The sequence below is a fragment of the Antechinus flavipes genome, chromosome 2 (genome assembly GCF_016432865.1).
Source record: "Antechinus flavipes isolate AdamAnt ecotype Samford, QLD, Australia chromosome 2, AdamAnt_v2, whole genome shotgun sequence".
Classification (NCBI taxonomy): Eukaryota; Metazoa; Chordata; class Mammalia; order Dasyuromorphia; family Dasyuridae; genus Antechinus; species Antechinus flavipes.
This window is the reverse complement of record NC_067399.1, coordinates 103,471,642-103,484,855: the sequence shown is the minus strand read 5'-3', so window position 1 is coordinate 103,484,855 and position 13,214 is coordinate 103,471,642. Positions and strand designations below refer to the sequence as shown.

At 33.4% G+C, this 13,214-nt stretch overlaps 1 protein-coding gene across 1 annotated transcript in view; it reads left to right on the top strand.

Moving 5' to 3' along the window:
* The window catches only part of CLHC1 (clathrin heavy chain linker domain containing 1), a 64,907-nt gene extending 53,878 nt beyond the window's left edge, over positions 1-11,029 (top strand). The window contains exons 10-12 of the mRNA XM_051975304.1: positions 1,056-1,258; positions 6,393-6,572; positions 10,736-11,029. Coding sequence (XP_051831264.1) covers positions 1,056-1,258; positions 6,393-6,572; positions 10,736-10,926 — 574 coding nt within the window. The 3' untranslated portion in view covers positions 10,927-11,029. The remainder of the gene's footprint in view (positions 1-1,055; positions 1,259-6,392; positions 6,573-10,735) is intronic.
* The last annotated feature ends 2,185 nt before the right edge of the window (positions 11,030-13,214 follow it).

Below are 13,214 nucleotides of genomic sequence, written 5' to 3'. Positions count from 1 at the left end.
AAATTTCTCTCTAGAACAGTTGGATCACTTCACAACTTCATCAATAATGCATCAGTGTCCCAGTTTTTTCACATCCCCTCCAAAATTTCTCATTTTTTCTCTCATTTTATCCAATCTGAGAAGTATGCTATATCACTCCAGAATAGCTAACATATTTATAAAGGAAAAATTACTATAATTATTCACTTAACTTTTATAAAACAACCCCTTCAAAATCATATGATATTAAATAAAAACCCATGTTAATTGTCTCACCTTCTGAAACAACTTCACAAAGCAATGGCCATTCTTTTGTTGCTTCTTCATCTCTAGCAGATTTTTAAAACAGTATTTCCCCCCTTTTCTTTCTTGTTAACTCACTATTTTTGATACTATCTTCCTGTTGATATTTCAGCATGGTAATTAATTTTTACTGTAAATTTAGATGTAATGATAGAAGTATTTGGTCATGATTACAAAACCAAATCAAAGGAAAAACAGAATATTAAACATAGTTCTCAAGTCCCATTTTAGTTCTATATCCTTGTTCTCGTTATTACTTTTGCTATTGTCTGTTCAGTTCTCTTAATAAACAATGAAAATACTATTAGATATAATAAAAACTAGACTGGTTGAAAAAGCTAAAAAATAAAATCTACTAATTTTTAAAGTGAGGAATAGAGTCACATTATCATCAACCTATTTTATAGAGGGCAACAAAGTCTAAAGAAAAGTTCCAGACTATGAAAGATTCCTATTGGAGATATATATATATATATATATATATATATATATATATATAGCCTGATACTTTAAATTTTATCAGAAACATCTTCTTCCCTACTAAAAACAAACAAACAAACAAGCAAAAAACAACATCCAAAACCAGATTCAGATGCATTGGCTTAATCAAATATATTTAAGAACAGATAGAAAAATATCAGTTCCTCATTGTCATGGGAAATTTAAATCCTATAGAAAATCAGATTGTATTTTATTGGATTGTAAAATATTTTAGAATTTCATATATTTATCAGCAAATCTCTAATATGAATTTTACTGATGTCTTTTCTTAGGTTGACATTTTCTGAAAAAGCTGGGGATATTATTTGTCAATATGGGGAACAAAATCCTTACAGCAGATCCAAGTGCCTGGCTTTAGCCCAGATTATCTACAATGAATGTGGTCTGCACAAGAAAGCTGTTCTATGCCTATGTAAACAGGGTCAAATTTATGGAGCCTTGGAATACATTCTACAATTCAAATACTTTTCTTATGGTAAACAGCTAAATATTTCATCAGCTTGCATTTGTATTTTAGGAGTTTTAATTATAAGACAACATATTTTGGATTCAATTTATAGAATACATTTTAAGTGTGCATAATAATTCAGACATTAAATTGTCTGAACAATTTTACCTTGTGATCAGTAAATGTTTATTGTTTATTCTGATAATCACCATCCATTAATACTGCTCATAATATAGCAATAAGTCTTTTAAAGGCATGATTAAAAAATAAATCTTTATGAATATGCTTCATCTAATAAAGCAACTTCTCTGACTCCTCATTTTGACGTGGGTAATCCTGGATTCTTGACGACTATGCCACTAAAGCACAAGCTCTCATAGGATCATAGATTTAGAGCTGAAAAGGATTTAATAGCCATCTAGTACAACCCTCTGCATTTACAGATAATGAAATTGAGTCCTGGAGTGGTCATGCAAGAAATTAGTGGCAGAAACAGGATCTGAATACAAGTTCTATGACTGCAAGGCCAGAGCATATTACCTTGTACCACATTCATTCTCTCATCTTAGTTACAGAGACTTAATACTTGCTTGATGAAATATTCTTGTGCCTGTTGCCTGGGACCATCTTACCTAAGTTTAAATTAGTTCATTATCAGAAAGTTAGTGGCCTGCCTCCTAGATTCCCCTGCTGAGATTCCCATCTTTTCTGTCTGAGTGTGTTTGAATAATAGCATCACAGAAGGATGGATTTAGAACTGGAAGGGACCTTTTAGACCAATGTCCCTCATCTTAAAGATGAGGAAATTGAGATTCACAGAAGCTTCACAAAAGCAAAGAGTTGGAATCATTGTAAAGAAACTTAGTGGCCACTTAGTCCAGTCCAACACAACTCTTAACATACTAGATGTGTGACATCTATGGTTCCTTGGGCCAGTTAATAAATTTAATTCCTCCTGCACATCATAGCCCCTCAGTTACTTTAAGATAATTATTATATGTCTTCTGTATCTCTCCCAAGAATTCTTTAACCTGAGCTAAACTCCCAGTTTGTTTAACAGAATCCCTTATCTCTTCACAATCCTAGTTGCCCCCTTTAGATACTCTCCTGTTTGCTTCTGCCCTTCTTAAGCCATGGTATCTAAAAGTGAACATAGCACTCCAGATGAGGGTTGAGAAGGGCAATGGGACTTCACTTCTCTGTTCCTGGGAGCTCTGGCCCATCTAAAGCAGCCCAGAATTGCAATAGCTTTTCTGACTGCCACATCACACTGAAAGCTCATTTTGAGCTTAAAGATAAACTAAAGTTCTCATGTCTTTTTAGTTACTATTGCCTGAGCATTTTCTCCTCTTCTTATACTTGTGATGTTAATTTTTTTTTGTTTCCAAGTACATTTACCCCTACTGAATTTTACCTACTGGTTTAGTACTCCTGTTATAAAAGAAAATGAGGTTAGTCTGGCATTACTTATTCTTAATGAAGCTATACCAGCTCTTTCTAAGCACTGTTTCCCTTTCTCAATGTTCTCCATTTTTTAATGACCTGTTTTAGCATGTTCTCAGGAATCGAAATTATGTTCATTAGTATATAGTTTGCAGACTCTATTCTCTTCTCCCCCCCCCCACCTTTTTTTAAAATCAGTGTTTGACCTCGAATATTGTGATACTTCTTTTTTCTGTGATAATTTCACAATTTGCCAATTCTTTCAAGACCAAGAATGTAGTTGATCTGGGCCAAATGAGTTTGTCAAGGGCAGTTCTCCCCTTACTTATCTTGGGTATCAATTCCCAGACCATTACCAACACTACCACTACCACCACTATTACTACTGCTACTACTAATACTAGTATTACTACTGCTGCTGCTGCTGCTACTACTACTATTACTGTTATTATCATTACTACTCCTACTACTATTATTATTATCACTACTACTATTACTATTACTACTACTACTACTACTACTACTACTACTACTACTACTACTACTACTACTACTACTATTCTTTTCTTCCTCTGCCCTTCAATATCACTTTTGAGACTCTACTGTATCAGTCTGGAGAGGACAAAGTAAAAGATAATATCTACACAGCCTCCTTCTTCATCACTTCCAATTCTCTCCTTTTCAGAAACAGTCTCAACTCGTCCTGAATTAAGCTCCAGTTATATAGTTATCCTTTACCTTCTCTTTCTCTTCTAAGTAACACTCTTTTATTCTCCATTATTCTGAGAAAGGGGTGTCTTCTTAACTTCAGGTCCTTTTCTTTCCAAGTAAGGCCTTAATTATGTTTTTGTTTTAGAAAACCCTTTCTTCTTCTAACAATGTGGAATGTGGAAAGGTATTTTTCAAGTACCTTAACCTTTTAATCAAGAAGGGAAATTAACTTCACACTTGGAACAGATACTTGACTGTGGTAGGAATACAAGCATGACACACAATTGTGTTGCTTCTGCGCAATTTCCCTACTTCCATAATAGTTTAGATTTTCCATTTTATTTGAAACTGCTTGTGGATGTTTATACCTCAACCACTTTTGATTAAATCTTTCTTACAACCTCACTTAAATTCTTTGGCTTTGCTCCATAGCCATTGCCATACCCATCTTTCCTTTAGCTTTGCAACTATTTCTAATCCTTTTTAACCATTTCACTAGTTTGCCTTATCTACCACTCTTATCAATTTGCTTAACTCTCTAATTATTCCACTTAGCCTTTTCTACCTTCTTTGACTATCTTGCCAATTACTTTTTCCTTTTCCCTTTTAAATCTACCTCTGAAAGTTCATTGAATCCTCCTTTGTTCCCCTCAATTCCTTTTCATTCTTTTTATATCTTCAATTGGCCTTGGCCTTGTTTCTTTTACAACTCAGAAGTGGAATCTAAGCCAATATCAGTATCTAGAGATTGTTCTTCATATTTTTCTCAGTTTCTCCCAATTTTGTCAAATATCTCTCCCATATTTGACATCTGACCTTTTTTATTAGTCCAACTTATTTTGCTCAAATCCTTCTTTTTTTTTTCTGTTACTTATCCTACAAGCTTCTTCCACAAAAACTGGAAGTAGACTTATTTAGAATAAGTAAATATTAGTAATATTTATTAGTATAGTAAATATTAGTGGTAGAATTTGAATGGTCTTTTGATTCCAAGTCCAGCAATTCATTTGCCATATTGCTTCTGATGGGCTTTGCAAAGGTTCCTGGAAAATAAGTTCCTAAAGAGAATATGATGGTAAGTTCCCCCATCCCTTGAAATAAGAAAAGATTCTCCTAACAATTCAGATATAAAAAGTTAAGTGAATGAAAAATGTCTGTTACCTATTGAATTTGTACATAAATCTATGTCAAACACTGAATATAGATAGTTATTAAGTCCAGAATTGAATAGGAGGAAGAGAGCAGACTAGATTACAGCTGAGAAGTTACAGTTAATTAGAGATTAATTAATTTCAGTTCTACTTCCAGTTTCAAAGACCCATGCTGTTAACCCCCCCCCCCCCCAAGCTACAATGTACAATTACAAAATTTAGAAAATCATGATTACAGGCAACCTAATAGTTCAATGGAGAAGTACATGGAAAATTAGTCATTCAACAAACATTTATTAAGCTCTACTGTATTAGACATTCTATTAAGCACTAGGGATACAAAGAAAAGCAAAAACAATAGTCTGCTCTTAAGGAACTCACATTCCAATGGAAACAACATATAAATAACTAGATACATATCAGATGTATATAAGAAATATACAGAGCAAAGTAATCTCAGAGGAGAAAGCAAAAGATGCAGAAAAGGCATCATGCAGAAGGTGCGATTTCAAATGCATGCAAGTTAACTGTGGCATGTTTTTAGTAATGGCCTTAGAACAGAAAATATTATACAAGAAATACATGATAAGTAAAGGAGTTGTGTTGGATTTGCAGTAAGAGTAAAGGGCAGTACCCTGATGTCTCCTCTGATGTCCTCAAAATGTAAAAAATCTTAGAAAACCTCTAGCATTTTGGGTGGATCTTCTGCGGAGGATCTATGGATGGACATAGTCAAGAATTGTACTTTATTAGAAGTCATGAAATTATCCTGATAGAGGAAATAGCCATATCCTTAAGAATATCTGTTGTAATTAAAAAAACAGAACTTGGAGCTTAGAAAACTGTTTTTGAAGCCTGTGTGGGAACAACTTATGACCATTTATGACTAATTGTGCTAAAATGAAAAAAATCACTGATCCTTATTCAGTCTCAATTACCCTCTTTTCAAAATGGAAATAATATCTGTGAAGTCCACATAATGATAATAGCATTTCACAAAAAAAGAAGATGAGAAGCTGGTTTGCTTGAGTCCAGAACTCATTCTAATTATATGACATTGCCAGTCATGATAACTATTTTTTACTAAAAGCCTTTTCAATTGATGACCTATAGTGAAGGGTTTTTTGTCTTTGATAATAATAGTTGTAATTTCATGTTTAGAATGGATACTAAATGGTTAAGTATAAGGCTAGACAAGAAGGGAACTATACCCTAAGTGGGAGTGACAGAAAAAAAGAATATGCCAAGGAGAGGTTAGTTAGAATGTTACAGTATTTTCTTCTTCTTCTTCTTCTTCTTCTTCTTCTTCTTCTTCTTCTTCTTCTTCTTCTTCTTCTTCTTCTTCTTCTTCTTCTTCTTCTTCTTCTTCTTCTTCTCTTCTTCTTCTTCTTCTTTCTTCTTCTTCTCTTCTTCTTCTTCTTCTTCTTCTTCTTCTTCTTCTTCTTCTCTTCTTCTTCTTCTTCTCTCCTCCTCCTCCTCCTCCTCCTCCTCCTCCTCCTCCTCCTTCTGCTCTTCCTCCTCCTCCTCCTCCTTTTCGTCCTTCTCCTCCTCCTCTTCCTCCTCTTCTTCCTCCTCCTTTTCCTCCTCCTCCTTCTCTTTTTTCTTTCTTTCTTTCTTTTTCTTTTAAGCTTTTTTGGTCTTGTCCTAATGTTTTTCTCAATCATCATCTCTAATAATTGAGGAGCAAATAAAAATATATTAGCATTATACAGAACATACGAAAGACTGAATTTACCCCCTAAAATGCATTCCTTGTATTCTGTCTTTGTAATATTAAAATTTTGAAAATCATAAATTTCTGTATTGTTTACAACATTATTATGTGTGCTTACTATTTTTAAAATTTTTGCTTTCAGATGACCTTATGGATATAATAACAACATGTCCCCAAGTTGAATTAATTAATTGTCTTACTCATGAATGGCAGGGAAAACCACCATCTTTATCTTTTTGCCTTGTTGTACTTCATTTCTTCTCTATTGGAATGAAAAAGGCTGGCTTAAATTTACTTGAAGAATTACATGAAAATGGGAAAGGTAAGTTTAGTGAAATGTTCTTAATGAAGGAATAGTGGGAGTTATTCAGAGAAAATAAAGTTGCTGGTTAAATCTTAGTTCATTGAGAATGATGTAGAGAATCAAGACTCTTAAATGTTAACATATACCTGAACCAGTCTTTGAAATGAAAAGGTTGCTATATTAGTGATTTTAACTGGGCCTGATGCATTTTCTTAGGGAAGTCATCAAAGAAATAAGATGAAATGAGAAACTTTGGCAAGCACATCTTAGAACAAAACAAAGTAAAAATATATACATGAATCATTTCCATAGGGATGAACCAGTGATATTTCCATTTTGTCATATAAGCAATATATTCTTCCCATTGTGGTCCCTGTACAAATTTATGTATTTTTTACATATTGTATTTCTGTCTAGTGGGATAGTAATATTATATGGGTAACAAATATTGGGAAACAAAAACAAATACTATATTGTTCTAATGTTATTTTTTATCTTGTTCAGTATAGATCTTATTAAAATGTTAATTAAAATTATTTAAAATTAATTTGTGAATAACAAGACTAATGCAGCCAAGATTATAAGGAAAATAGAAAATTTTGGGGGGAATTTTACAGCAAGTTTCTCTGATAAAAGTTTCACTTCTGAAATATATAAAGAAAAAAGTCAAATTTATAAGACTATAGGTCATTCCACAGTTGATAAATGATCAAAGGATATGAAGAGGCAGTTTTCAGATGAAGTCAAAGCTATCTATTGTCACATGAATCTTTGCTTTGAGTGACTATTGATTAGAAAATGCAAATTAATATAATACTGATATTAATTATAATTAATACCTTACACCTAACAAATTGACAGAAAATATGACAGAAAAGAAAAGTGACAAATGTTGGAAGGGTTGTAGGAAAATTGTGATACTACTGCACTGTTGGTGAAGTGAACTGATCCAATGATTTTGGAGAACAATTTGAAACTATGCTCAAAAGGTTATAAAATTGTACATACCCTTTGATTCAGCAATATTGCTATTAGGTCTATATTCCAAAGAAATTTTAGAAAAGGAAAAGGATTTATATGAACAAAAATATTTGTAGCAGCTCTTTTTGTGGTGACAAAGAATTGAAAATTGATAGGATGCCCATCAAATGGGTAATGGCCAAATAAGTTGTAGTAGTGTTCCTCCATTTTCAAAGAGGTATATGATTGTGATGGGATACTATCATGCTATAAGAAATGACAAGCAGTATCTCTTTAGAAAAATCTGGAAAGACTTATATGAACTCTGATAAAAAGTGAAGTGAACAGAACCAGGAAAGCAGAATATACAATATCAGCAATATTGTGTGATAATTATCCATGAATGACTTAGCTATTCTCAGCAGTGCAATGATCAAAAATAATTCCAGAGGACTCATGATGACAAATGCTATCCACCTCCATCTCCACTGATAAAAGTCTGAGTGCAGATTGAAACATATTTTTTAAAACTCTTTTTCTTTTTTTTTTGGGGGGGGCAAGTTTGTATTTTCTTTCACATGACTTAATGTGGGAATATATTTTGTATGACTGCAATTCATAATCTATATCAAATTACTTGATTTCTCAAGTCAAGGGAGGAAAGAGAATGAAGAGAGACTTTGGAACTCAAATTAAAAAAAAAGAATGTTAAACATTTATACATGTAATTGGAAAAAATAAAATATTTTAAAATTGTGAAATCAAAGAAACAGCATGATCATAATGTAATAAAGTTTAAGAAAATTATTTCGATTCATATGTCATCTCAGTGATTTTAACTAGATCTGGTCAAACAAGATGTGGCAACCTATTGGACATATGAAGTGAGAGTGGGGAGTTAGAGATGACACAGAGGTTGTGAACCTAGATGACTAGAAGGATGGCGGGTCCTCAACAATATTAGGGAAGTTTAGAAGAGAGAGGGCAGTTCTGGGGAAGCATAATGAGTTGTTTTAGACAGGTTGATTTTGAGATATCCATTGGATATCCAGTTAAAACGTCTGGTGGATAGCTGAAAATGTGATCAACATAGGCATTTAGGCAAGATATATACATCTGGAAGATGATAATTGAACCCATGAGAGCAGATGAGAACACCAACTGGAGGGTAAGAGAGACCAGAGACAAGAGCTCAAGGTGGAGGTTTGCTATGCAGAGTTGGTGGGTATGATATCTGTAGTTCAAGTAAAAGAGACTGAGAAGGAGCTGTCAGACAGGAGGTTCATGGATCTAGAGTTGGAAGGGACCTTAGCAGACCTCTAGTTGAACTTCCAGGAAACTGAGGCCCAGGAATGTTTAGTCACTTTGTCAACTTACAGATCACAAGCATCAAAGGTGGGATTTGAACCCATGTCCTTTTTGACTCCAGAGCTATTGTTTTTGAGAGCAGAGAAAAGAAAATTCAAAAAAGAAGAGACTATTAGAGATGGATGGTTATAAATGCTTCAGAGAAATAAAAAAGAATGAATTCTAAGAAAAGATCATTAACCTTGACGATGAAGATAATATCAATAAATTTGAAGGGAGCAGTATCAGCTGATGTCAGAAGTCAGACTACAGAAAATTTAAAAGATAGTGAGAGGAGTGGAGAGGCACCAAATATACGATTGTTTTCCAGGGGTTTAGCTGAGAAAGTAAGAAGAGATAGGGTGGCATATAATGGGAATTATAGGATTACTAAGTTTGTTTTTTTGTTTTGTTTTTTGTTTTTTGTTTTTTTTAGGATGAGGGTGACTTAGGCAGCAGGAAAGGAATCAATAGAACAAGAATGAATATTAGAAAATTTTTGGCAATAATATATATGATCACTCTTTTTTCTATCATGAAATTACTATTCTTTGTACACACAGAATGCTGTTGGATATAGAAAGAACATTTTATTGCAATAGATTTTTAAAGGATAATAATATTCTAGTATCTGTATAAAGGCTGTGATGTGAGAAGCAAAGAATGATATAATTGGTGGTCCAAGAGAAAAGAATCCCTCAAAAACTCAGATATTACATCTTGCCAAGAGACAATTTAATTTTTAGAATTAAATGAACATCATTAGCAATTCTTGCAACTGAAACTCTTTTGTTTCATTTAGGAAAAAAAATTATCTAGAAGACTCCATCATTCTTCTCTATTCAGAATAAGGATTATTAGTTTAAAGAAATATTTCTCACTATACTTTGTCAACCACATTAATCAATATTGTTTTAGACTATTTAAAATAGCTTGACAGAATTGGAATATTGCTGTGGTGTGGGAAATGATAAGTTGGTGGAGTATCATATTAGAAAAATATGAATCTTATTTCAATAATAGAAAAATATGGAAAGTCTTGGACTTATGCAGGAAGATGCTATCCACTTTCAGAGAAATAGAGGACAAACAAGCATAGTGTAGGCTTATAAATGCATGTATATGTAGTATGTATGTATATATATATATATACACACACACACACACACACACACACACACACACACAAATTATTATAAGTATCTATGTGTATTATATATCTGTGTTTATAAGTGTGTATATATGTATACACATGCATATATATACCCACACATAACCATATTTAATTGTAGCCTTTTTAGGGGAGGGAGAGAAGGGGAAAAAAGAACAAAGTAAAAAGTGCATAGTAGAGAATAAAAGAAATTTTACAATGAAGCAAAGCGAAGATGGACAGTTCTGAACACGTGTGCTATTTATTATGTGTATTTTCTTGAAATGGAAATTTATTGCTTTATATTTTGAATAATCTTTTATGTTCTGCCATGCACATGGCAATGTTTTTTTCCCCTTATCTTATTTTGTATTTAAGTTTAAAATAAATAAATAAAAGAATCATTTCTCATATTAAGGGTTATGAGTATGTTGAAACTAGAACTATAGGGTTCCACATAATTGGTGCTGATTAACTGTGGTGGCAAATTACAGGCAATATGAATAAAGTGAGCCTGGATCCTTATCCTAGTTCTTTCCTTTATTCTCCTTGTAGACCTAAAGAACACAGTCAGTCCAAGACACACAGCTTGGTGTGGGAGGTGAGGGAAGGGATTTGATGACTAGAGGGTAGAATTTTTAAAATAAGTACAAGTGATATTGAATAAAAGACAAATAAACTATATAAACTACTATTGTTGGTGTTTGTTTGTTTTCCCTCTCAGAGGCAACAGAAAAACTTATGACAACTGATCCATTCTGTTCCTTAGAGGGATGGCAAGAACTGTCGGTTGTGTGTATCCAGAACGGCTTTTGCAAATTGTCCAATGACATCATTTCCATCCTCAGATCTCAGGAAGGAGTATCGGAAATTCCTCCAGATGGGGAAAACATAATGGAACATGTTTTTTGGTAGTTCCATCTCTTCAACAGCTGAGGGAGCTCTAAAAATATTTTATATCCTGGTTGAAAAAAACAGCCTAAGGATTAGTAACTTTGAATAAATCCAAATTGTATATCCCCAAAAACAAATTAGTCCTTCTTTATTGTGACATTGGAATCTACATAGTGTTTTATATAGTAATGTTTTGTTTCCCATTCATATGGTAAGCAAACATTATTTAATGTTTTTATTTTGTTCTTTACATACACACACATATAGAAACACTTGCCGTATCAGTGGATATCTGTTTGGATTTATTGACTCCAACAGGATTACGTTCACACATTTCTTTTTGTCAATGCCTAGTACATTGCCATGTACAATTTTATATTTTTATATTATAGGGATAGGATTTTGATCATTTTCCTTCAGATAATTCTTGGAAAATAATATGGTCTGTTAGAGCTAATAAGGACCTTAGAGAACTCTTCAAGCTCCTGGCAGCAGTTTGCTCTGTATAGTTTATGTTATCATGTCATGTAAGCTTTACTAACATAAACTAACATTTAACTGCTGCTTTGCTAGACAGACAGGAATAGTTTAATATGTAGGTAGCAAAAGAACATCTTAGAAATGGAATTTAAAATAAGTACAAAAAGTTTTCAGAAACTATTAAGTATGAATGGTTGTATTTCTCTTACTATTGCAAGCTTTCAGGTTTATTTTCATTTTCTTCCATTTTTTCATTTTTTTGGTTTTGTTTGACTGATCCTTGATCTCATTGAGTCATTCCTTTTTTTCAGTTCTAATTTTCAGTGAATTATTTTCTTCAGTTACTTTTTTTTTTTTTTTTTTTTTTTGGCTGAGGCAATTGCGGTTGCCCAGAGGTATTAAATGACTGAACCCAGATTTGAACTTTGGTCCTCCTGACTTCAGGGTTATCCACTACACCAACCGTGGATTTTTTTTTTCCATTTCACAAATTCTGTTTTTCAAGGAGTTGTTTTCTTTTTCCATTCTGTCAAATCTATTTTGTAAGGAGTTATGTGCTTTTTCCATTTCACTAAATCTATTTTGTAAGTTTTCTTCAGATAATTTCTGTGTTTCCTTTAACAAATTCTCCTGAAATGTTCTCATTTCCTTTCTCCATTTTTCTTATAATTCTCTTTTTAAATCCTTTTTGAATTCTTTCAAGAGAGCCTTGTAAGATGGAAACCAATTCATATCTCTCTTTGGGGCTTCATCTGGAGATGATCTGCTTTTAGTGTCCTCAGGGTTTGAGATCTCATCTCTTTCTCCATAAAAACTATCTATGGTCAGAACTCTTTTTGCTTTTTTTTGCTCATTTTTAAAGGTTGAGGTCTGCTATTAGGTCAGAGGGGAGATTGTCCAAATGTCCTCTCCTGGCAAAGGTGGCTGTGCTGGGTCTGGGTTAGTGCTGACTAATTTCTGGGGCTGGGTAGCCAAGTCCCACATTATTCTGGGTTTCAAGGCTCACTATTTGACTTTTGTATTTGTGTTATCTCACTGCTAAACTGCTAGTCTACTGGCTTGCAACCAGGACAGAGTAGCCAACACTGCTATAGATTCCTCCCAGTAGTTTGGTTTTATTTGATTGATCCTTGATCTCATTGAGTCATTCCTTTTGTTCAGTTCTAATTTTCAGTGAATTATTTTCTTCAGTTACTTTTTTTTTTTTTTGGCTGAGGCAATTGCGATTGCCCAGAAGTGTTAAATGACTGAACCCAGATTTGAACTTAGGTGCTCCTGACTTCAGGGCTATCATCAACCATGGAGCCAGAACCCCACAATGCCCTGGGTCTCTGCACTGCAGCCATCTCCCCTCCCCTTCAGTGCTTGATTGAGTCAGACCTTTTCTGAAGTTTTTCCAAAATATCTTCTTCTGGAAATTTGTTACACCCCAAATATTTGTGGATTCTGTCACTCCAAAACCAGTTCAAACACTTAATTTGGTGTTGGTTCTGAGAGACATCAGGGAGAGCTCAGATAAAGATATGTCTACTTTCTGCCATCTTTCCCAGGTTTATTTTTTTGAAAATGAGAAACTTGTGGAATCTACTGCAGAATTTTTCTCTTACCTATAATCTTATGCTCATTAGAGGCCTATCAGAAAAATCAGAAAATAAGTTTATGGGCAGAGCTTTTTGTTATATGAGATTGTTGAAGTTTGTAGTTTTGATGTTAAAAGTATCTTTTTATTCAATTACATATATTACTACATAATAATAGGGATTAGACTTTTTGTGATCCCAGAGGCTAGAACTAGGATCAACAAATAACATTTAAACAAAGTAAATTGT